The sequence below is a fragment of the Scatophagus argus genome, chromosome 1 (assembly GCF_020382885.2).
Source record: "Scatophagus argus isolate fScaArg1 chromosome 1, fScaArg1.pri, whole genome shotgun sequence".
In the NCBI taxonomy this organism is placed as follows: Eukaryota; Metazoa; Chordata; class Actinopteri; family Scatophagidae; genus Scatophagus; species Scatophagus argus.
In genome coordinates, this window is record NC_058493.1 from 8,298,174 (window position 1) to 8,322,161 (window position 23,988).

General features: G+C 41.5%; 1 protein-coding gene across 7 annotated transcripts in view; it reads right to left on the reverse strand.

Annotated features, from left to right (window-relative positions):
- Positions 1-23,988, reverse strand: part of chd9 (chromodomain helicase DNA binding protein 9) — a 74,624-nt gene that overhangs the window by 6,430 nt on the left and 44,206 nt on the right. For 5 of the 7 annotated variants that reach the window (XM_046415986.1, XM_046416067.1, XM_046416395.1 and 2 more), the window contains 30 exons: positions 23,429-23,484; positions 22,611-22,728; positions 22,164-22,250; positions 21,759-21,896; positions 20,757-20,878; positions 19,466-19,709; positions 17,293-17,469; positions 16,889-17,032; positions 15,242-15,497; positions 14,428-14,638; positions 12,883-13,078; positions 12,378-12,560; positions 11,043-11,228; positions 10,793-10,903; positions 10,420-10,619; positions 9,996-10,195; positions 9,720-9,879; positions 6,812-6,901; positions 6,093-6,196; positions 5,477-5,594; positions 5,280-5,337; positions 5,148-5,196; positions 4,685-4,928; positions 4,364-4,569; positions 2,888-3,763; positions 2,520-2,680; positions 2,010-2,240; positions 899-1,076; positions 464-612; positions 55-273 (listed from right to left, as the gene is read on the reverse strand). In XM_046415986.1, coding sequence (XP_046271942.1) covers positions 55-273; positions 464-612; positions 899-1,076; positions 2,010-2,240; positions 2,520-2,680; positions 2,888-3,763; positions 4,364-4,569; positions 4,685-4,928; positions 5,148-5,196; positions 5,280-5,337; positions 5,477-5,594; positions 6,093-6,196; positions 6,812-6,901; positions 9,720-9,879; positions 9,996-10,195; positions 10,420-10,619; positions 10,793-10,903; positions 11,043-11,228; positions 12,378-12,560; positions 12,883-13,078; positions 14,428-14,638; positions 15,242-15,497; positions 16,889-17,032; positions 17,293-17,469; positions 19,466-19,709; positions 20,757-20,878; positions 21,759-21,896; positions 22,164-22,250; positions 22,611-22,728; positions 23,429-23,484 — 5,472 coding nt within the window. The remainder of the gene's footprint in view (positions 1-54; positions 274-463; positions 613-898; positions 1,077-2,009; positions 2,241-2,519; positions 2,681-2,887; positions 3,764-4,363; positions 4,570-4,684; positions 4,929-5,147; positions 5,197-5,279; positions 5,338-5,476; positions 5,595-6,092; positions 6,197-6,811; positions 6,902-9,719; positions 9,880-9,995; positions 10,196-10,419; positions 10,620-10,792; positions 10,904-11,042; positions 11,229-12,377; positions 12,561-12,882; positions 13,079-14,427; positions 14,639-15,241; positions 15,498-16,888; positions 17,033-17,292; positions 17,470-19,465; positions 19,710-20,756; positions 20,879-21,758; positions 21,897-22,163; positions 22,251-22,610; positions 22,729-23,428; positions 23,485-23,988) is intronic. The other 2 variants (XM_046416229.1, XM_046416143.1) reach the window with 2 other exon arrangements.

Below are 23,988 nucleotides of genomic sequence, written 5' to 3' on the forward strand. Positions count from 1 at the left end.
ACTAACTCTTAGGAAGAAGATGATTGAGAGACGAGGTCTATAAGATGTACTCACAGGGATAAAGGCTCCTGTGTCTGCCACAAAGCCAGGGTGCTCTTTTAGCCATTGATCAAGATCTTTCCTCCTGGGAGCGTCGTCCCCAGCAAGCCGAGTGCCATCTTTAAGGTTAATGACAGGGACCCTGCTCTCGATATCTCCGGGGACCTGACTGGAGCTCAGCACAGGGGCCACAGCCATGCCCACCTGGCCAATACCACCCCACCCTTGAGGCACCTGTTGACACATGAGCACAAAGAAAAATTTATATAATTTACATTACAATTCATCATATATAGCATGCATGTATAAAGTATACGTCTATATATATACAATATAAACATCAAACCATAATTTCAAATTTGAAGCCGAACATTTGTGGCACTCCAGCTTTTTTTACAACGAGGAGCAAAAGATAACTGCATACCTGATCAGGAACAGCAGGGACTCTACTCCTATTCATGAAGAGCAGGTCCATCCCCTCAACATTCTTCCTCCTTCCCCTCCTCTTCTTAACCACTGGCTGGCTGTCCAGTGCGCCGTTCAGCCTCATCTGACCAGTAAAATCTGCAGGCACTGCAGAAGAACCAGCATGTAAGCAGTGAACTATTGTGCCAATGTTTGCCTAATTTAAAGTTATACATATGTATTTCAGACCGAACATAGACATTTTCTGTTCCGTAAAAATCTGTGAATATAACAGAAGGTGACTTGGCAATGCGGTTTCCAATTCAGCATAAATCATACTTTGCTGCCATCTAGTGGTGGCAAAAACAGAATGGCCTCACCTCAGCATAAGCTGACTTTAACATAAACACAAATTTTCATGTACTTGTACTTGCTCTATTTTAAAAAAACACACCAGCCTGGAAGCTGCACTGAGGCTTAGTGATGTCAGCCAGTCCTGTGTCCGAGGCGCTCTGTAACTCGTGAAGCCGGGCCAGGTACTGCTGCTGTGCCTGGGGCCCCTCTTCTGACTCCAGGGGCCTTTTCAGAGGTAGACCTTGTTTCTGGAAGGTCAACTTCAGACCTCCCTCCTGCTACACACACACAGACCAACAAAGGTGTTAGGTATGTCTAGAGAGATGTATAGTCACAGGAAAAGCAAAGAGTTAGAAACAAGGAGAAACAATAGTTCATTTTTTTTATTTCTTCTCAGACTGTGCATTCCACATGGGATATTTCCCTGCCCGTCTGTCTATCCAGTGATCCATTTTCATGTATTTAATTCTATATTCAGGAAGGTATTCTGAAATTCAATTCCCGTAACAAGCCATCATCTCACTTCCAAGAAACTAATATAAGATCAAACATTTCTCAGGTATTTTCTTGTTAGTAGTGGGACACATGGACACACAGTGGGTAGTGACTAGTAGGGCAGTGGGTAAAGGCTATTCGTAGTTTGAACTGTAGTGGGAAGCCATGCTAAGGAGGTAGCCGCTGTCAGCATATAAAGACTTTAAAGCGGTGTTTGAGGATCTGCAATGGTAAAAATCAAACAATCTGGGAAAAGATCCTTATCGAAAAAGCAACACAAAAGCAAGGAATAAATGGATGCAAGTATGAAGGCTGCCAAGTTAAAAGCCACGTTCCCTAAAAGCACATTAGAGAACACCCACAGCCGAGATTCTCCATTTCAATCAGATTATAAGCAAGACCCCTTCAGTATAGAGAGGCTTCAAACTGAACCTTGTTATATTCTCATGACTGAGTGATTTGTGCTCATGTAATCACAGCCTCAGAGCACAATTCAAATTGAGTGTGTGGGAAAAGAGAGGAAGGCTGCTATTAAATTAATCTCTCCTCCTGCCAGGCAGTTAAAACCACTAATCACACCCAAAGGAAAGAAGGAAGAAAACCAGAGGAACATGCTGAACACGGCAGCTAGCACTGGTCATGGCAGCAGAAGTGGTAGGGTCCTACGATTAGGGCGAAGCGGAGGGAGGAGGGGAATAAGGGAGAAATCAACATACGTCGTTGAGTTTTACTGAGAACTCCTTGTTTTCTGCAACATGCTTGGTCACCTTTGACCCCTGTGGCGAGGCAGAGGGGTCCTCGCACAGGCTGTTGGCGTTGTCCAGCAGCTTGGTGGTGTAGAAGGAGGCCACTGCACCTCCAGGCTCGTAGACCCGACGCGTTCCAGGCCACTTGCCCTTCAGCACTGCTTGGCAGATGCTGTCCAGGCGGTTAATAATAACACGATCCTAAATAAACAATACAGACCATCAGCACACTCAAACTCCTGTATCAGTTTGAATTTCCCCCACAACTATGCTTTAAATTTTCACATTTATTTGTTTTTACGATGTAAATAATAGATCGACAGAATTAAGTACCTCTCATATATAATGATCAATTATTACTTTAACATTATACCAACAGGGACATTTAAAGCAACGTTTAACGTGATTTCACATGCTTTGTAAGCCACAAGTGTTGTCATTCATCGTATTAAACAGAGACACAAGTGCAGTAGAGTTCACCTTTGGCCAATAGGATGCAGCGAGCATGTACCCTCCTCCTTGGAAAGGATGTGAGGAGTTGTTGGTGATGCCATTCTCAGCCACTTGTGTTTCATCCTGTGTAGTGCTCAGAGATGCCACACTGTCCTCATCAAAGCCCTTGACAGTTGCTGCTGCAGGCACTGAGAATGGGACAGGACACGGATACAGACATTAGAAACACACCTAAACCTTTCTTGGTGCACACGCTTCTTGGATACATTTTTATGCCATAAATAATTAGGATAAAACAGCAGGAGATTCAGGTATAATAAGTATAGGGAAATATGTCTTTGCTCTGCACAAAAAAAAAATCTTAAATGAAACAGCTTTTAGTTCAAGTTACTCACCTTTCTTCTTCCTTTCCTCTCCCTCACTTTCACTGTCATCAGAAGATGATGAAGAGGAGGACGATGATGATGAAGAGCCAGAGGAGCAGGACGATGAAGAGGAGGAGGAGCTGGACCCAGAATGTGACGAGGAAGAAGACGAAGAGGAAGAAGAGGAAGAGGAGCGTGATGAAGAGCTTGAAGAAGAGCCATCTGAGTCGGACTCTGAGCCACGCCTCGCCTCTCTCCGGGCCCGTTTGCTAGCCTTCTTGGGTTTCCTCTCAGAAGAGTTTGGTGTGAGAGGTTTGGTTCGTGCTGCCACCATCTGCCTCTCGCTGTCCCCTGTCTCAGACACAGGCTTCTCCTCCAGACCTGTGGGAGTAGCTGGTGCTTGAGGAGGGCTCCAACTCTCACCCTGCTTCTCCCTGCACTCCTCCTCCTCTGAGGCAGGCTCCTCTTTGGGTACAATTCCACAAGGCTCTGTGTTTCTCTGGGTGGGTGGAGGCTGTGGAGAGCCAGTCAACACCGAGCTTGTGGCCTGAGACTGAGGGTGTAGAAGCGGGGTTGATGTGCGTGATTGCTGCTGCGCCGATTTTGTTTGACTGTAGTTGCGTTGGGCGGCCATGAAGCTGAGCTCAGGGTCTCTCAGAATGTGATAATCTGTACGGCTGACGCCATGCTTAGCAGCACCGATTAGAAGGTCACGGTCATGGGTACCAGCTTCCCACCAGATGGGCAAGTCAGAGCTCATCTGACACAGAGACAGGCGCTCGTAAAGTAATGGATGACGAAGGACTTGTTCTCTCACTTGGCGAAGCAACTCTACTCTGTACAGGGTACGAGACGCTCTCTCCTCTGTGATAGGCTGGATGTTCAGAGATGGATCCACTGCAGAGTCTGGAACAAAGATGAAGAAGCGGGTGTCAGGGAAAGTGTGCAAGCTGAACAGCTACCACCCAAAGACCTGTTTGCGCCTGGAGTTTAAACATCACACTGTTTATCCTTCCACAAATGATTAACCTTATCAGCCCTTCCCAATCAGTACTGCTGAGCCAGCTTGTTTACTAAGGTGGTAACGACCTCGCTCCAGAAGAAAATCATTCCCAAATAGGAATGAATGCAGCACATACTATAGTCATCATCTTTACAGTGTATATGTATATGTAACATCAGAGCATTGTTCAAAATATAAAACACTGTGACGTGACCCTTAAGGCACGTTTAGATTATGTACCCTTATATGATTGATTTCACCATTTCTGACAGATGCATCACACAATATGCAAGACAATACAATATCCTAATTTATCTAATGAGCATCATTTCTTGTTGTGGTCATAGCACAGTATCAGAGGTTATATTGGTGACTGCTCGAAGTCAAAGACAAAATGTTGACATGCTCCAATCCTCTTCACTTCACATGTGTACAAAGACTGACAGATGTCTGCATGTGTGTGTGTGTGTGTTCATGTTTGAATAACTAAGTAGACTTCTGACCTCCCTCTTTGGGTGGCAGGCGACACACCCTTCGGCACATGGCGGTGAAAGCACACAGGTATTTTTGCAGGCTCTCGTCAGTCTTCTTGTGCAGCCGAGCCATGGCCCTGAACTTCGTCCAGTCGAACCGGCCGAGGTTTGGGTCAAAAACAACACCAAAAGTGGAGACCACACGATAGAAGTCAGCCTCTTCTCGCCTGGTCCATCTGGGGAAAGAGAAAAATTTACAGTGTAGTAACAAGCTCCGTAGACATTCCTTCTCAACCATCAAACCCTCAGAGGTCCAACCAAACGATCAATCGATCTGCTCCATGCTCTGACCTTTGCTGGCGTTCAATCTTAGCAGCCATCTTGGGGTTGAGGGTGTCGTTGAGTGTGGAGGGCAGAGGGCAGAGTGGGGCAGACAGTATCATGGTCTGCTGGGACTGAGACTGAGTCTGGTGGATTTGGAGGATCTGCCGGCTCTTGGTGAAGCGCTGAGAGGCTGTGATCAGACGCCTCAGCCTGGCTGTCAGCACTGAGGATGAGGGCCAGTAGATGGTTTCGCCTGTCTGTGGAACTGCATCTGGAGCAGAGTAATAAACAGTACAAAAAACATTCAAATTCTGAAAATCAGAGCACTGATATTCTCATTTTTGTTATTATTATTTTTTCATAAAATAGTAGCAAGCGCACTTCAATTTTCACAACTTTTCCAGAATTTCCCCATCTGCAGAAAGCCTGTTTTTCTAATAATCATAATAATATCACAATCACCTGTGGATTACAAGCATCTCATACTCACCTCCGGCGCTGTCAGTGACAACTAAGTCTCCAGGGGAAGAGGCGTCATCCTGCATGAAAAGACAGCATGTTTTTATGGTGTGACAAAACATCATATGCTTTATCAGAAAAAAATTGCCTCATGTGGAATTACCTCCATATCGTCCTTCAGCAGGGCTGGAGCAGGCTTGTACTCTGGATCATCCACATCACTACACACAGATAAAATTTGCATCATTTTTGTAGCATAGCAGACAAATTATATATATGTATATATATGTATGAGTAAAGCACATTAAAATAAAGGCCACATAGTGTTTCTCAGACTTAGGACTAGTGTGATGCACCCACCCATCCATGAAATCATTGCCTCTCTGTTCAGCAGCGATGGCCTTCTCATCTGGTCGTCCCACACGCTCTATGAAGCACAGGGTAGGGTCTGCACGAATAGTGTTGTACTTCTCATAACCTGAGAGTGCATAGGAGGATAAGCAAATACCAAAGTTAGCAAAGGATAATGCATGGAAAGTCTTTGAGTGGGAATGTACACAAGCTGGATGATTCCCACAATCAATGGATATTGATGGAAAACACACTCTAAAAATAGTGAAGCCAAACTTGGAAGGTATTCTGGAGACAGACAGTTGATTTTTGAGTCTCATTCAAAGGTTGTCAAATACTGACATTTTGAACTGGTGACTCAGGACGTGCCACAAAGCCAAAGCGTAGGTATTTGATGATCTGCACCTTTAATATAACTTTTTAGCTTTGAAACACTTAATGTACTTTTAGATACCAGGACTGTTTCACAGTAGATGAAACAGCTACTGACTTTGTCCCCCCCCCTCTGAGAAGTGACAGTGAAGTTAAGACTGGTTGAGTTAAACTTTAACTCTAGACCACATATTTCTCATTTGGATTACCTTATTAAATAAAAGAAGTCACAGAGAGTGCTGAGTGTTCTTACCATGCTTAAAGACACCCAGCAGCAGACACTTGTCAGAGATGGCATCCCACCACAGGGCTGGCAACTCAGAGTGGTCAGGATCTGGCACCCAGATCTTTATCTCACTAAAGAAGATAAGGTTGAGATTATTATTTCTTAATTAGCTTAATTTACTGATATCCAACAGTACTGTGGATTATTGTAGATATTTTTTAAACATACTGCATATTATAGTAGAATTTAAAACAGGAGCTCAAGCTGTTTCTTAAAGCTGCTCCCACTTGCTGTATTAATTTGCTGTTAACGTAATCACTTTCAGCTGCTCCCCATGAAAGGCTTTTATCGTAAAACACCAAAATAATAATTAAGAATCAGTAAACGCTTCCCCTAACTTTCCAATGTGATTTCCTGGTTGATAATTTTTAACTGCGCTGTATGGTAGAACAGTGAAAATAAACTGCCCATCTTTCACCAGCAGGTGGAGCTCCAGAACCGTCTAAGACATTTGGCTGATCAGATGATTCTTTCCTTCAACAGGTTAATGCCATGTGCTAATGAGCACACTCAAGGAGAAAAATGTCTGAACCAGATATTTCACCTTGATATGGAAGCTCTACTGTATATACATGTGGCGTGAAAGTTGCTGAGTTGTTGAATAAAGTAACTTTGTTTTCTCAATGCGAGTCTCGATCACTAGAAAAGGAAGTGTAGGCCAGGTAAGATAACTTTAAAAAGCTCACCTGGAGTCTGCACCATCCAGCACCTTCTGGGCCTGGTTTCCTATCACCTCTTGTTTCAGGTAGTAGAGCATTCTGACCCTGAGCAGCACCCTGCGCAGAGAAAACCCATTGGTCACAACAAAGCCCTGACAACGCACAAACGCTGAGCGAGCAGAACCAACACAGACAGACACAGACACAGACACACACACACAACAAGCTATTGAACACGATGCAAATGAGTGAAATGTCTGACAATTCAGATGTAATCCTAAAAGTTCACTGCTGCAGCATACATTAAGCATACATTAATTCTAACTAAATAATGTATAATATTCACATCTGGGTTCTGGGATTTTTGTGTGTGTTTAGATAGAAATCATTAGCTGTAAGGCCTTCCAAAGAGCAGGACACATACACTACATGTTACAATTCATGTTACCAATTCACGATAAACCTGATCAATTAAATCTGTAAATGATTACACTGGAGTTGATGTTACTGTATAGACTTTGTAGGGAGTCATGAGCAGCTCCGCAGCTACAGCTCTAATGACTGAACACACAGCCAACAGTCTCTCTCTTCAGTCGTCATGTGGTCGTGCACTGGCAGTAGATGAAGGCTGGTAAGCCTGGGAAGCTGAGGCTGACAAGGTAGAGAGGCTGACTCACAGGGGAGACATTAGCTCTGTGATGCATGATCACACATCACAGCCAGCAGGCTTTGAGCGACAGTGAAGTGGTGGGAACTGTGGTGCACTGGTGTGCCAGGCTGTAATGTCTTGTATGCCTTGAGATTTTGCTTCATGTTGTTCTGTGTAATCGTTTTATCAGAACACAAAATGATTTTTAAATTACATTAATGTTACTGCTGTTGGAAAAATGCAGCACGGAGATTTAAAGAATTCCCTTTACCCAAATTAAAACTTAACTTTTTTTCAAACCAAATCAATGCAAATTAGTTATGAAATTTCTGTAGTTACTGTAAACATCTTTCTTACTGTTAGTAGCATTAACTAGCAACTGTTGTCAGACTATTACTATTACTTTTCTCATCACTTTATAAAACAAATTATCACAAAGACTTCCATATTAATCTATCACTTCATGTCCTCATCTTCTGCCATAGCTCGTCCGTATGTGCTGTTCTCTTCTTGTGGACTGCCATTCTGAAATATAGCGTGCCAGACATTCCATCTTTCTTACACTGTAATTCAGCAAAATATTGTTATAAATGAGCCCAAAATCCTTCCCTGATTTACTGACAGGAGCAGGAAAAACTGCAGGGCTCCGAGGTCTGTCTGTCTGTGGGAGTGATGGATGTCTGTCGTGACCAGTCTAGACTTGTAGCTCTGGTAAATCAAAGTCTTGAACTTCCTCCCTCTCCTTTGTCCACCCCCCCCACCCCCCCATCCTCCGGTGTGACTGGACCCGCCCAGGAGCAGCTGCTGCTTCCTCTGCCTGTCAGCACAACCCTTCATCACTCCCTTTCTAAGCCTTTGTTAGTCAGTGTGTGTGTTCGTGATGTGGTTCACTCAGAGAGGCTGCTGAGGATCTCAGCACGTCATACAGTCTTACAGAAGCAAATAAGCCAAGCATGCATGACATGAGTGGCATGCAAAGAATTCCTCATGATCTGTTGATAGAAAAAAATGCGTTGAAAAAAACGGTTTAACAGCAGCACACAGTCACTGCTGTAAGTTTGATTCAAAACACATTTTATGTGCTTTCTCAAAACTGTATCCTACATGCCAAAGCACATTTAGTCACTTCTTTTCACATCTTTACTACAATATGCAGGAGGGAACATGTGATATTTATACAGCAAAAGGCACAGACAAGCTGCTTGAGGAACAAGAAATTCAATATGATGATCCGTGGTGATCAGATTTTCTGACCTGTTGGGTCTTTCAGACTTTAGGAATAATTGCCCATCAATTCGGATAGTTTCAGTTCCTGTGCAGGAGCTCTGTCCTACATTTACGACCCTGTTAAAGAAGCCAATGAACACTCCCCCACCCCTCACCCCACAGTCACATTCCAGGTCCGCAGACCGAAAATGCACAAGTCAGCAAACCCTGCTGACTGTGTGTCCCCATTTGCCCGGCATGTCACACATGAGACAATCTCTGGATTCAGCACAACTCAACCAGGAAACAAAGGAGAACTTTCTATGGAAGCTTCAGCTCTCTGCAGTCCAAAGCCCTACGGACACAAGCCCCCTTTTTAAAAAGAAGCAGCTATCATTTCGCTTTATATCTCAGTGACCCATGTTTTGATAGCAGCCAGTCTTTCCCCCTGTCTGTAAATAAGAGAGAGCTATGATGGCCATTAGCTGGGCTGAAGTCTCATTAAGAATCATATCAGTTAGTTGGTCTCGATGTGATGTGCGTTCATTAATGAATCAGTCGAATGTCGGCTCCAATAGATGTTTTAAGGTGTCCTAATTACAGTGGCTCAGTAGTGCCACTGTTAAAATTTGAGCCCCATTCAAATTGCATTTTCATACACTCAGGCTTGTTCTATTAAAAATAAACTGATGCAATCTGTGCTTGAAGAGAATAATGACCACATGCCAGTTGCTATAATAGCACAAAAGGTTTAAACACAGAGACAAGAACACGCTCTCACTCTCAAGAGAGAGAACCACACACCAATAGACTATGAGTTACCATGTGCACGGTAAGCAAGTTCAGTGCTCAAAAATATTAGACATTACAAATGTCTCTTCATCTAATAACACTATTTTGGATAGTGAACACGGATAGGAATATTTATCCTTTGTGCGGATGATACTCCTACTGTATTCTTACAAACAGCTACTTACAACATGTGAAATGGCAGGTTTTCTGTGAATTGATATGTCCTTATACTTGACGTAAACTGAAGCGGATTAAAGTATCAGCTAAGTGGGATAAGGAAACACCTACTTGTTGCAGTGGTGTTTGAGGTGTTTCTTGTAGCCGTCGTCCTGAAGCATATGTTCTGGGTTGTGCTTCCTGAGCCACTCGGCTTTGTGGATGTCGAAAGAGCTGGACTGGGTCTTCATCTTCTTTCCCTTTCTGCCTCGAGGGACCGGGGCAGATAGACCTAGGGGAACAAGAGGAGATTTATAAAGACATTTTGATTGTTTGAACCTCTACACGTGCCAATGTATGTCGTAAAAAAGTTCCAGTGAAATGTAGGCTGGAGGCCTTGAGGCTCACCCAGGTGATTCTGCAGCTCCTTGGTGCGTCCATCCTCAGTAGGGGCAATCAGGTCCCACATGAAGCTTTTGATTTTGTCATCTCCACGGTAATGGACCAGACAGTAAGACAGCAGGGCCCTGCAGATGGACTCCACATCCCACTCTGTCAGCTGCTTCTTAAAACGCCCATGTTTGAGGATATCCTTCCAACGACCCCACCTGGATATTAAGAGGGAAAGGACAAATTTAAGAAAAGGGCTGACGGACTGAAAGTATCACTTGTCAGGGTACACTGGGAAACTTATTGTAAAACTACACTAGACGTACATCGCTTTACAGCTGCAGTTATGGCAGCCCAATCATTTGTATTCAACAGGTATTCATTTTTTACTATTTTATTATTTACATCACTACTATTTTCTTATCTCTTTAAATCATCTCACCCATAAACAAGTAGGTTCTTTTCTACTCTGAAGCACTCAGTGCGTCCATAGCTGTTGAGGCGGTCGTGGTTTCGCCTGAGCTTAGGTTTGGTCTCGTCACTGTCACTTTCACCCTCTGAAAGCTCTGCCAACTCATCCTTCGTGGCACTGAATGGCCTTGTCTGCTTTCTGACACGAGGAGTGTCAATCACCAAGCTGTTCTGTGGAGAGGGAAAGGAGAGCAAGCTAAATTTCAGCAAAGGGCTTTTCAAGTAATGCAGAAAAAGGAAAACTGCAGCCCTTTTGTATCGTAGTGAGGTCAGCAAATCTTTGTGAACACTGTCCTAATTATGCTTTGCTCTGTACATTGTGTGATTTGTGGCGCAGTACATACTCTGCCGTTGACCATATCCACATCAATGTCAGCCTTTTTGGCCCATTTGTCCCAGAAGTTGGGGTCATCCAGAGAGATGTCTGTGCGGTTTCCAGATGCTACAAAACTAGCCTGAAAACAGATACAAGAATCGGATCAAACCACGACTACTTCTGAAATTCATCATAAGCTGCTACTAGTCAGAAATCAGTGACGACCAGTGAACTGTATCACTTGTGTTTGGGTGGTAGCATTTATGTTCTTCATTCACCTTGGCAAAGGTGGAACCTCGCCCTTCAGACTCAATGGTGATGGTCTTTGTCCTGCGCTGGAGGATCTGGTCGATGTCCTCTTCACAGAATTTGGCCCCTTCATCCTCCTCATCCATGATGGCCCCGTATGCACCACGTCGCAACAGATCTTCAATCTCCTTCTTAGACAACTGCTGCTGCACTGCCTGAGAGGTAAAGACATTTAGGGCCCAGAAACTACATACAGTAAATAATATTAAATTATACTGGTCTGACACATGATAAAACAGACCTGAGGCGCAAGTACTACATAATGCACAGCACACACATAACTTCACAATTTTCTAAAACAAGGTACTGTCAAATACACAGCACAAACGCAAACACAGAAATGTTGGGTTATTAAAATCATAACCTCAGCAACCCTGTGCATACTCCCAGCAGCTGTTTATTGTGCAAATATGTTCAGTCAGACCAGATGTGGAAACCTGTTAATAGCTCAACCTCCTTCTACTTCAGATGATTCTCGGAGGACATCAACTGCAGATAAACATCCACCTACACACTTCACATGCTGTTGACACACTCCCTCACAGAGAGATTAGACTCTAATAGGATTGGTTACACTTCAAGCGGAAATTTTAGGAGTGAGCTCCAAGTTATCTGGTTTGTGAACAGCTCTTTTTCTTTGCTTGGCATTTTCTAGTTGTCTGCCATCTGTTTTCCTCTGATGTCATTCAGGACTGATTACATTAAGACAATAGGAAGAAACGTTGTGTATTTTGTTTTCATAATTTCAATCATTCTTGCATGATGACAACAGGAAAGTTAGTAGTAAGTTCAGTTATTGGCTTGTTTAATGGTGCCATGACTGTCAAGTGAGTGCTTAAACTTGAGTCAAGTTTCAGATCTACCTGTGCTTGAAGATTTTAGTCTACTTCATGTGATACTAAACTGAGTAGGACAACAGAGTGGATAGATCTAATTAGAGTAAACAAATAAACAGAAAGAAATTTAAAAAAAAGAAGGGTTTAAGAAGAAAACATGGATAGCAAAAGGGCCAACAATGAGGGTCACAGTATTAAATCTTGTATTCACTGTTCTATAATTATCCTAGTGCCAAACCAGGCTTTTGCTGCTTCCTGCTCGTTTGTGAGATGATTTGATGATGAGAAGGTTGAACTGAAAGATTTCATGTGCGGCCAAGGTCAGCTTGGGAAATACATGGTATTCATCTCTAGCACTGTCTGAATACAAATACTCTGCTTTGAAAATTCACTGAACACAATTTCCACGACTAAATGATTTAAATCCCTACTTCTATTCCAGACTATCTGGACAATTCTCAAACTTACCCCTCCCCCAGCACCTCCCCCCAGGCTGTTATCTCGGCCACTCATGCTCTGCAACACGGCTTTGTCCAGGCCCAGCTTGAGGCTGGCGCGATCAAACATTTCCCTCTCGTACGAGTTCCTGGTGATCAGACGGTACACCTTCACTGCCTTGTTCTGACCGATTCGATGGCAGCGAGCCTGGGCCTGAGAAGGACAGAAAAACCTGAGTTAAGGGCACTGTGCATACAAGCAGAAGCATTTGTGTTCATTTCTTTAGTGTGACCCAAATGTCAACTGATACTAAATGATGATAACTTTAAAAATTGAGCGAAATTTGCATGTGTTCCTGAATGGACGCAGTGCAATGCACTTGGTGAGGAGTCTTGTTGTCAGTTACTCTGGTGAATAGATATCACGTAAACAAGAGATAACCGTAAATTATCTAATACCTATACATTAATAATAAAAACCTCCAACAGTATGTTGCATCTGCTGCTAAATAAGTCTGTGCGTGGTGGTGTTATACCTGCAGGTCGTTCTGTGGATTCCAGTCAGAGTCAAAGATGATGCAGGTGTCTGCTGCTGTGAGGTTGATGCCCAGGCCACCAGCTCTCGTACACAGAAGGAAAACAAAGCGTTCCGAGTCGGGCTTACTGAAGCGGTCGATGGCTGCTTGCCGCAGATTCCCACGGACACGTCCGTCTATCCGCTCATACAAGTACCTGCAACAGGAAAAAACATAAATAAATAATGCACGTGGACACACAATAACAGGGTCTAAGAGATTTAGGTAACAGTTTATTTTTAAATGTAATGAAATAAGCTTTTAATAACATATGTTAACCTGTTACAACGCTTAATATTCCTAATACTTACAGACTAATTCTTTAAATTCACCCAACACAATTATTATTTTGCCTCCCTTCTACACCTAAGAAACACTATCTTCACTATCTTCTTCCTGGTTGGGAGTAATCCACTCCCAGCCAGAAGAAATTTTACAGAAGCTGCCGTTTGTCTGATGTGGTGGAGCCCTGAGGGCTTCTATAACCTGTTCCTGAACCCTGTCTGAGGTCTCTGCTGCACAGCAACTCACATGTTTACAATAGTTTAGGGTTTGCTCTAGCTGCTGGTGGGAAACCAGAAAAGAAAGATTAAGAGAGAGAGAAAATGAGACCTGTGAGCAACAAAGGGATGTTGAGAGATAATGGCCAACAAATAAGTCAAGTGAAATGAAAAAGGCTGAGGAGTGAAAGTTGGGAGGTTACAGTATAAAAATAAATCAATAACCCAAGCTCTATATTTGTGATCAGTAAATTCCTAAGTGGTATTAAAGTCTAAACTTAATGGCTAGTTGTAAAGATTTCCCAATGATTGTCTTGCTAAATGTTTCTGACCACTCAGTGCATTTCATCTATTTATGGGGCTCAAGACAGAACTGACAGTGACTGAACCAGACACACAGAGAGGTAAGCAAGGTGAGAGCTCTTACTTCTCAAAGCAATGATCCAATGATGATTTAAACTGTTTGCAGTAGATTCTACAATTTGCTTTCAAACGATTTTCATCACATGAAGCTGGTACTGAGTGTTTGCAGTACACTGTACCAGGAAATCTTGCCTGTTATGTGCAAAGCTTCGGTGCTTCTTTTGAATGTTAATAAATGTGATAAAGCCAGAGAATGAGAGAGATTTTACATCTCTGACTAGCAGCACTAAGTTAACAATGAAAAGAGAAAAATCTTTTAAAACAAATCTTAAGTACAAGTTGATTTCCCTCCCACATGAACTATAACAGAAGACGAAGCGGAAGCCATCTGTTGTAACTCTATACTTTCCAATTCAAATTTTCATTGTTATTCATTACTGTTACTGTTTAATTTGATTTAAACCGACGCTGATTGAATATCTTCATACAGCTGATTTTTGTCTTCACTGCAATCCATGACGTTTGTTGAAAAACACAATGACTCCAAGAGATTAATGTAATTACAATCACTATCTGACCTGTGTAGGAATTCTTCAGTCTGAGCTGTAAACAATAAATCCCTCATCACCTGTCAAAACATTACCTTCTCTGAATGAGGTAGTCTTCCAGGATGTCCAGGCAGCGCACCATTTGGGAGAAGATGAGCACCTTGTGCCCTCCAGCCTTCATCTTAGGCAGCAGCTTGTCAATAAGGACCAGCTTCCCAGCAGACTGTACCATAGCCTGCAGGTGAAAGTCGATGGCAGTGGGGCTATATACCTCCCTGAAGTCCTCCAGGATCTTCTCTTCTGCTCCTAACATGGCAAAGACACAGATACCATCGGCAACACTGTTTTTCATGCTTCTCAAGTTTTCGATGCTCAAAATTTTATTTCACATAATGCTCAAAGTATCTTCTTGAACATCAGGTTTTTACCATTTTTTCTGACAAAACAAATGCACAAAACAAACTTTAGAGGCACATCTTTGCAAAAGGCTTGTCTTGCCTCTGAATGTCAACTTTTTAGATGTCTGTGTAACATAAATTACATAGCAAAATTGTAGGAGTATGTGCCATACAAATAGTGAGCCTAAAGATGTGTAACTGTGATGATGTGGTTCAATTAAAAAATGAACAAAGACAAAACACCAGACAGATTCAGTGCACGTGCAATATCTGCTAAATCCACTGAGATTTTCGTGGCTTTTTTAAGGCAACATTACCAGTGTGCAGTCTCATGCAACAATCACTTAAGGTATCAAATTATAGTGAGCACCTAAATCTTCTAAAATGAACCCACAACACCTCCTGAAGACTAAACAGGAAATTGCTGAAGTGCAGACCTTCTGTTGCAGTACATTTCCACTATATTTAACAAAGTTAACCTGTATTTAAGCTGAAAAAGGTATTATCCTACCTTTGATGAGGTAGGGGTGGTTGCAGCACTTTCTCAGCTCCATCATGGTGTTGACCAGGTTGGGCATATTTGCCTGGCCAGCTCCTTTAGCCAGGAAAGAGAAGTTCTTCTCTAGGATAGCGCGGTAGTATTTCTTCTGAATGTTGGTGAGTTCAACTTCGATGATGGTCTCCTCTTTCGGAGCCAACTTCTTCTCCACGTCCTCCTTCAACCTACGAAGCATCATGGGCTTCAGGATACCCTGAAGCTTCTGCACCTATGGGCCCAAAAATGAAAAGAGTTATAGTTATCATGCTACAGCAAATGTTGTGGGATTGTGATATATACTGCAGAGGTATACAGGTGGCTGTGTTTATATTAGCTTTGATTAAATCACAATCATAAATATCAGAAATCATAAGTACAAATCATAGATATAAATAAATGGGTTTCCCATTACCAAGCTGATAATAATTTAGTGTATTCAATTAGAACCAGCATTTCAGTTTTCTTTCCAGTTTACAAATTTTTATATTGGACATGTGGGAACGTGTGTTTCCTGACTACAACAGAGGACACAGAATATTACCATTAAAAACAATATACATTATGTAAATAATGACTTTGTAAATGCTGAACTCAATGGTAGATGCCTGCTTATTATCTACAACCAACTCATCAAAAATCAAACAAGAACAATCTGTACTATTACATAAAAATTCTTATGACTCATCATATGCTGTATATTATTGGTATCTAAAGAATAGGTCTTTATGTATATATTCAGTTTTACCACCAGAGTTCAGAATGAATTTCTTTGCCTTTGATGCAGAACCACATTTCCAAAATCAAGAATTTGTACAAGCAGTACAGCATCACAGCTTAGTTACTACTAGGCCCCCAAGAACGGTCAAGCTTTAACCAGCTTTCTTTTTTTATTACCAATACAGGTCCCTGTTCAACATCAGATGTTACATGTTGAAAAAGTACCTTTCACAGCACTGTTAACTTTTACTATGAAAAGGATTTCACATTTCCACTTGCTCCAAGAGCTTCTAGATTTAGTACCATGTGTTGAGCACTAGCTGTTCCAAATATTCTAACCTTCAGCATTGAACCACACTTGTGTTGTACTGGTCTTTCCTCATGCATCACTTTAGTGCTTTCGCCTTAAAATGAAATGCCAAATAACTATATGTAGAAGGAAAGGTTAAAAAAAAAAAAAAGAAAAAGAAAAAAAAAACCTCTCTCTTCGATTCATAGATCAACAACGAGTAGCATAATACCCAATTATCTGTTATCATTATTCACCATATGTTTTGTGTGTGTGTGTGTGTGTGTGTACATCATGTCACTGTGGCCTAGTTAGAAAAAACCCCATTTTATGGGTTCCATCTGTACCAAGAGGATCATTATATCTGAGCATCGATGTGTGTTGTTTAGCTCCAGGAAACAGTAATTTGTGTTTCCCTAGAACATCTGGAAACAATAAGATAACAAAAACTGCACCAGAACCTCAAACACCATTGTCTAAGCTGTTTATGTGACGTGGATTTCTGATTTGTTTTTTTTATGCTGCATGTTCACTATAACATGTTGTACTGTATGTACACGTTGTACCATCGATACACTGTATTCATATATATTATCTTGCATCTGTGGGCTCACCTGCTCCTCAGTCTTGAGGTCGCCAAACTCCTGCATGAAGGTGTTTTCTGAGGGGAAGCGTGCCGGCTCCAGGAAGTGGAGCAAGCTGAAGAGCTCCTCCACTGTGTTCTGGAGAGGAGTACCTGTCAGCAGGACCTTGTGCTCCTGAAAGAGAACAAGAGACATGAGATTTAGCAGTGAGTCTCATTTGTTAAGAGCACCCTTGCATCAGAATGATTACTTTACTAACGATGCTGTCTATGATTTTATTTCATGACATACAGACATTAGACTGTATACTGTGGAGAGTGGCAGGAACTAGACACAATGTTTCAGCTTTGCATTTAAGTCAAAATATACTGAATGTGTTTTTAAACCTGTGAGCACAACAATGCAATTTCTCTTTAAGTGGATGGTATATCTACCAAGTTCATGAGCTTGAAGCCCTCTAGCAGCTTGCAGTTCTTGTTCTTGAGGCGGTGGGCCTCATCGATGATAACACAGCGCCATTCTATGGCATTGAGCTCGGGACAGCCTCCGAGGATCATCTCAAAAGTGGTGATAACAGCCTGGAACCTGTAGGCCCCTCTCAAAACACGGCCCTTGAAAGAAGAAATGGAGAGATGTGGGACAAATTTTGTCAAATTGATCAATCAAAAATTTCATAAAACCAATACAATTTTAGAGATTACATTTTTGATTTTATGCAGAACAAAACTGTGTCTCTTCTACAAGTGCTGAGCTGTTTTCTGATAAGATACTGTGAACACATTCATACCTTAGGTACTCCAGTGCACCCCTTGGAGGTGCTCTTCTTCCCTGTTAGAAGCATACTAAATTTGCAGCCTCTTGCTGTCAGCAAACACACGGTTCAGTTTAGATTTCATCAGCTATCTAAATGCACACTTCCTGGTTGGGAAGCTACTACAGTGTAACCAGGACATGTTTGTACACCCGCTGGTGAGTGTTTATGCTGTTTTGTTTATTTGTTTGTTTGTCTGTCAGGGGAGGCTTTGCTTCAGCCCGCCCCTCCATTTGTATCTATTGCCTTGACAACAATCCTCAAGGGATACTCAGTTATCCAGTAACCCCCTCCCACAGTCGGTCCAGCCAACAGACTGCTGTAGAGAAGCCTCTCGCTCTGATATGCCTGAGCAGCGCTGACAGCGAGCTCCCCTTGGAGGCTGCCATGACATCACAGGCTGCCTGGGAGACAGCCTGGTGGCGGCTCTGCTCTGTTATGCTCTCGCTCACTTTAATTCCTCCTACGGTTCGTCTGAATACTAAGAGCTTCTAACTGCCTGTTGTGACACATCACACGGCCTGCCAAACACAGAAAGCCTCTGCCCAAGGCTCACTAACTACCTAGCAGCCCGTTTATTGTAAGGCACGTGTCCTTCGTTCAATACTGTTATATGCTACATTAGCACAAAGAGCCACTAATTCATAAAAATGCTCTCAAGCACAACACAGTAAGGAGTCATGGGCTTTGTGAATAATTCCACTTGACTTCATTTTTTTTTTCATCTTAGCATTTTCTGCAAATTTCTGTATTTTAAATCTGTTACACTATTTAAATGTACAGATATTTTATAGAACATTTTGACATGACTGAATAACAAAGTCACAAAGTATAAAACATTTTTTGCTGTTTGCTCACAAATAGTACCCACACAAACTTTTTCTTTACAGAACATTTTTGCTTAGATATTCACTACCATTAAACTGCTGCCTACTGTCTTATTTTTAAAGATGCATCTGTGATAAGTGAGTTTGCTATATTACTTCCAGACTCTCAGTCTATCTAGCTTTGTGTTACACATGGTAATGACGTTCTGCTGTGCTTTTTCATACCCAACTCCTATTGTTGTATTTATATTGTTTTTAAACATGTCATTAGATTACTCACAGGACTTCATATCGCTGCTGTTTTCTAAAGCACTGTGATTATTTTAATCGAAGTGAATCACTACTTTCCGGTCCGGGGGTAGTGAAGTTGCTTTCTGTTCATCTGTCTTTGAAAGGGGAAGATTAGATATGTCAGGATGAACTAAAAGACCTCTCAATCCTCACGATTCCATTTGTGTTAGGTATGTGAGAAAATCTGAATGCCCAGCTGTGTATCCATGACTGAGTTTTGCTTGGCCCAGCTCAGAAGAAAAGCAGTGATCTTTCGTGAAAAACGCAACCCGCAATAGTTGCACTGCTATATCTACATTTGTCAGCCTAAAACATATACAATGTACAGAGGATGTTTACCTGACTTTCTGTACTGCTGTAGCCTTTCAATAATGGTACCTTTACGCACTTACTTGAAAATGCTATAATAAGCTCTTAATTCTGTCATGTGAGAATGATATATAATATGCTGTATATGCTGCACTATCCCAGCGCAATATGTTGGAGGTCCTGCACTGAAGGTCCCACTGTACTATGGCACAACAATGTATATGTATTTATGCTACTAATTTATATTTTTTCCCCTAACTATTTTGGATACTTATGTAAGAAGGGTATTTGTGCTCAGCGAACTAACACCCTGACTACAAAACATCCAGGAAAAAGGCATAAAGGTCTGTGTGCTTCTTGTCAAATTACCTGTGCATCCCTGAAATACATCTCATACTGTTGGAGCATCTGCCTGCTGACCATGCTTCCATGGTAAACGATGACATTTAGATGGGTCCAAGTACGAAACTCGCGCTCCCAGTTGGCAATGGTAGAGAGCGGGGCAATAATGAGGAATGGCCCTTTAATGCCCACACGATGGATCTCTTCTAGGAATGTGATGGACTGGATGGTCTTTCCGAGGCCCATCTCGTCTGCCAGGATGCAGTTTCGTCTGACAGGTGCAGATAATAATGGTTAGGACAAAGGACAATGTAAAGAGTACATCCCTGGTGTGTGCATCACACAATATGTGTGGGGATATGGATTTTTGTGGGAAATCTGACCATGCTGTTAGATATTATGTCTCCATATCACCAAGGTAAAGCAGTATCATGAGGATCTTTGTTACCTCTATCTTGTACTTTGGTACACAAATGCGTAGTGAGCTACAAAATGAAATTTAAACAGAGGAAAACAAGGTAACCAAGGAAAATGCAAAAATCTCATGATACTAATAGAATAAACAATGAACAATGCCAGAGAAAACGACATCATCAGCAATAATAACAGACCGAAGAGATGAGATACAACATAATGGCAAATGCACGTGCATTTGCTGCGTGGTGTACTCCGGCAAACCATTTATTCAGCTGTCCAGTGGGTGGGGGTATTTTGTCTTGATGCTAATTGCAACGTGCAGATATTCCCACTGGCCTCTTAAGCAGCTCTCTCGTCTGATGAATATCTTTGCGTAGGCATACAAAAAAATCCTGCATGCTCACACATAAAGCCAATTCCCAGGCTTAATGCAAACACATTGACACCATGTTCTCCAGACGTACTGTGCAGTGCTTCTTTTCTGATTGTGGGCGAAGAAAAGCCATTTTTGTTGCAGCAGTATGCACCTTGACAGGAAATTTGACTCACCTTGCAGGCCCAATCAAATAACACGAATACAGTCAAATCACAGCATGGTCTATACATGCACAAAGATCTAAACTAAATTATAGGTACGGGAGTATGTAGAGGGATGTCCTTTTGCTTGAGGTGTAAGACATATGCTAAAAGCTGTCTTTTCGTTTGGGAAGTGTGCTGCTATTGAGGCCAGCCTGGCTAAAGAGAGAGGCAGCATGTCCCTGTCCCAAGGCACTTGCTTGAAAAGCATAACAATCTATGATAACTGGACTGAAATATTTATTCCTTTAATTTCCCTTCATGTATTATATTGTTATATTTCATGCATGTGAGCATGTATGCATACACAGCACCTAATACTGACCTGTTGTACCAGTTGAAGAGGAGCCAATTGACCCCCTCTAGCTGGTAGTCCCTGAGGCTGTTGCCATTCCTGTATTCCCTGGACTGCTCCCTCTTCTTCCACAGATTGGCTGGGGGCCGTTCCTGAGTGACAAATTTCAATATTTTGAAATAAAGTCTACATTTACCTTTTAGATGAAAAGATTTCTAAGAAATTACAACATTTTATATGTAAAAATGACAATGATAGACAAGTGACTATCTTAGGAAATTCACTTGTCATGGCAGCTCACAAGAATAGAATAGAGTGCAAAAAGCAAAAAGTGTGCAAACAAAAACAAAGAGTTACAAAAAATATAGAGATAATAAATTAACAATTTACAAGTAAACACAGTACAATATGCAGCTATATACAAGTCAAAAATGTTTCAAAGTAGTCTGGAACCACTCCTATTATGTGGTAGCTGCATGGCCGTAAGTGTTTATGCATTTGTATGCTGATAAACTGGTGGATCTACAGTTATGCAGACATGCAATGTGTGAACTTTCCTGGTGGACAGGGAGGTCAATATGGCAAGAGGACCTGAAGATAAAAAAAGGACCTGAGAAAAAAATCTTTCTGGGACTGACTGGTGTATAGTCAGATGACTACCTATTATTTTATATTATACTATAAAAACAATCATTATTATTGTTTCATTGAGCAGAATCTATGAGTTAAAGGTAAAAACATGGTTCTCTTGAAGCCCTTTGTTTTCTTCTTCCTCCTGAGGTTTTAGTCTAAATAGGCTGTTGCCAGCTGATCTTAGCCAGGAAGTATCTTCAGATAAGTAATAAACAAACAAATAAACAATATTTTTGGTTTTACAGCAGAAATATCATTCACTGCTCTTTAAGTGACTGGTAGCAGGTGGTTCTGAGCCTTCTAAGTTTGTTTACATCGCTGTGTGAACGTACTATATTATATATAGGAAGAAAATGGAAATGCAGGGCCAAGTGAGGAGTATCAGAAGGCTTGGCTCACCATTCTGCGAGAGTCTGGCTTTACTGCCTGCAGCTGCTCAAACTCTTCAATCTTGCTTTGATCTACGTCGTCCTTTAGCTCCCAGGTGCTGTCCTCGTAAGGCAGAGAGCACCACTTCACCAGGTAGTACACCACCTCCTGTAGCAGTCAGAAGGAGAATTAGTGCTGCAAAAGACTAGAGCGAGGCCAAGCTCTGCTTTTATAATATTAACAATGGCTGCGAGGAAGCCCATTAGAATGGCCTTGGGCACTTCTGAGATACAAAGACATCACTAGAGTGGAGAACATACTGAAAGGACTGAAAACGGAGAAGGGTAAAACACATTCACGCAAGTAGACACAAATAAAACACACACAGAGGCAGCTCACGGATATGATTAACAAATGAAAGAGGATTTACTTTACCTCTCCTGTGTCTTTGTCCTGACAATACGACACCTCCAGCACTCGGTCTACTTCTACATAGTCAGGGTTAAAGGGCTCCTCTTCCATCTAAGAGACAGGAAGAGCAACAAGAGGGAATAAAAGCGAGTGAAAAGAAGAGAATAAAGCTAAGTGCCCACTCACCATCTGGAATCTGAGATAAGCATCACTGCTGTAAAGAGATTCAAATATATGCACACAGATGTGCCTGCCCACACAAACAAAACACAAAAAGTAAATTAAACCTCCACACACACACACACACACACACACACACACACACACACACACACACACACACACCATCGACATATATGCATGTACACTAAACACACGTCCTTGGAAAAAAAATGCACACCTGCTCATACCAAATGCCCAAATACAAGTACACACATAAAGACAGTATGCACAGTGTCCACACAGCCTTACATCTGCAAAGATGAGCGCCCTCTGTGCTTGTTTCATCTTGAAACGTTTGATCTTCTGCTGAATCCTCTTGTCCTTCTCCAGCTGTTGCTCCGTGGCCCACTCACAGTGTAGGTAGGAGCTGACACCCGCACACACACACGTGCAAACACAAACACACACATTCAGATTAATCTGAGAAACACTGATAAAATACCTTCTAAACAGCATCTGCAGCTAACAGGTGTGATCACAGATTGCAGATCTGGTTACAAAGTCTTATAAAGACATGCTTTCCAGAAAGTTGTTCATCTCCTCATGTATTATAATAATAATATTTGGTTTATAAAAATTACAGGGATTACATAAATTTTTCTGCATTTTTCATACAGCAAAACTTCGCAATTTGGCTTCATGACACGTTTATTGGTCATGTGCAAAAAAATATTTCTTTGGAATTTTTAATAACTGTTGAAAAACTGGATGATAACATATATGGCAATACTGAAAGCTGTCCCATAGCTGAGATGGTTTTGTACAAAACATACTTCTTATTCAGAATTCTTGGACAAAGCCTTCAGGACATTTGTTTACTATCTTTATCCAATTTTTGTTGCTTAATTTTTCTGTTGTAATTTTAGGGCATGCAATGGTAATGTTTGGAATGGTATCTATAAAAAGATCACACCCTTGCTTAAACTGGAACGATCACAGACATAATACATGTAAATATGTAAGCACACATTATAATTTCTGATATTTCTGCTATGGTTTAATTAAAGGAAAGCAGCGGCTAACTGAAAACTAACCACAAAGAGGCTACAACCAAACAATGAACTTACTAGTTTTTGTATTTGACAAAAAACTCCTCCACTTCAATGACCACTCCTGGAGAGACCTGTACAGAGAGAATTTAAGATTAAAACAACTAAGTAAGATCATAGTTGTATTATGCTATATAAAAAATATGTTTAAGATTTTGATTAAAGATATATATACACGACCAGTCAGCAGTTTGGACATACCTTCTCATTCATTTTTCCTTTATTTTTACTACTTTCTACATTGTAGATACATACTGAAGACATCAAATATATGAAGCAGGATATATGGAATTATGTAGCAAAGAAAAAAATGTTAAATAAGTCTAAATATGTATTATGTTTTAGATTACTCAAAGTAGCCACCATTTGCTTTGTTGACAGCGCTGCAAACCCTTGGCCTTCTCTTAATGAGCTTCAAGATGTAGTCACCTGAAATGGTTTTCACTTCACAGGTGTGCCTTGTCAGGGTTAATTTGTGGAATATCTTGCCCTCTTAAGGGGTTTGGGACCATCAGTTGTGTTATGCAGAATTCATATTTAGGCAAGAACCAATTAGCTAAGTAAAGAGAAATGACGGT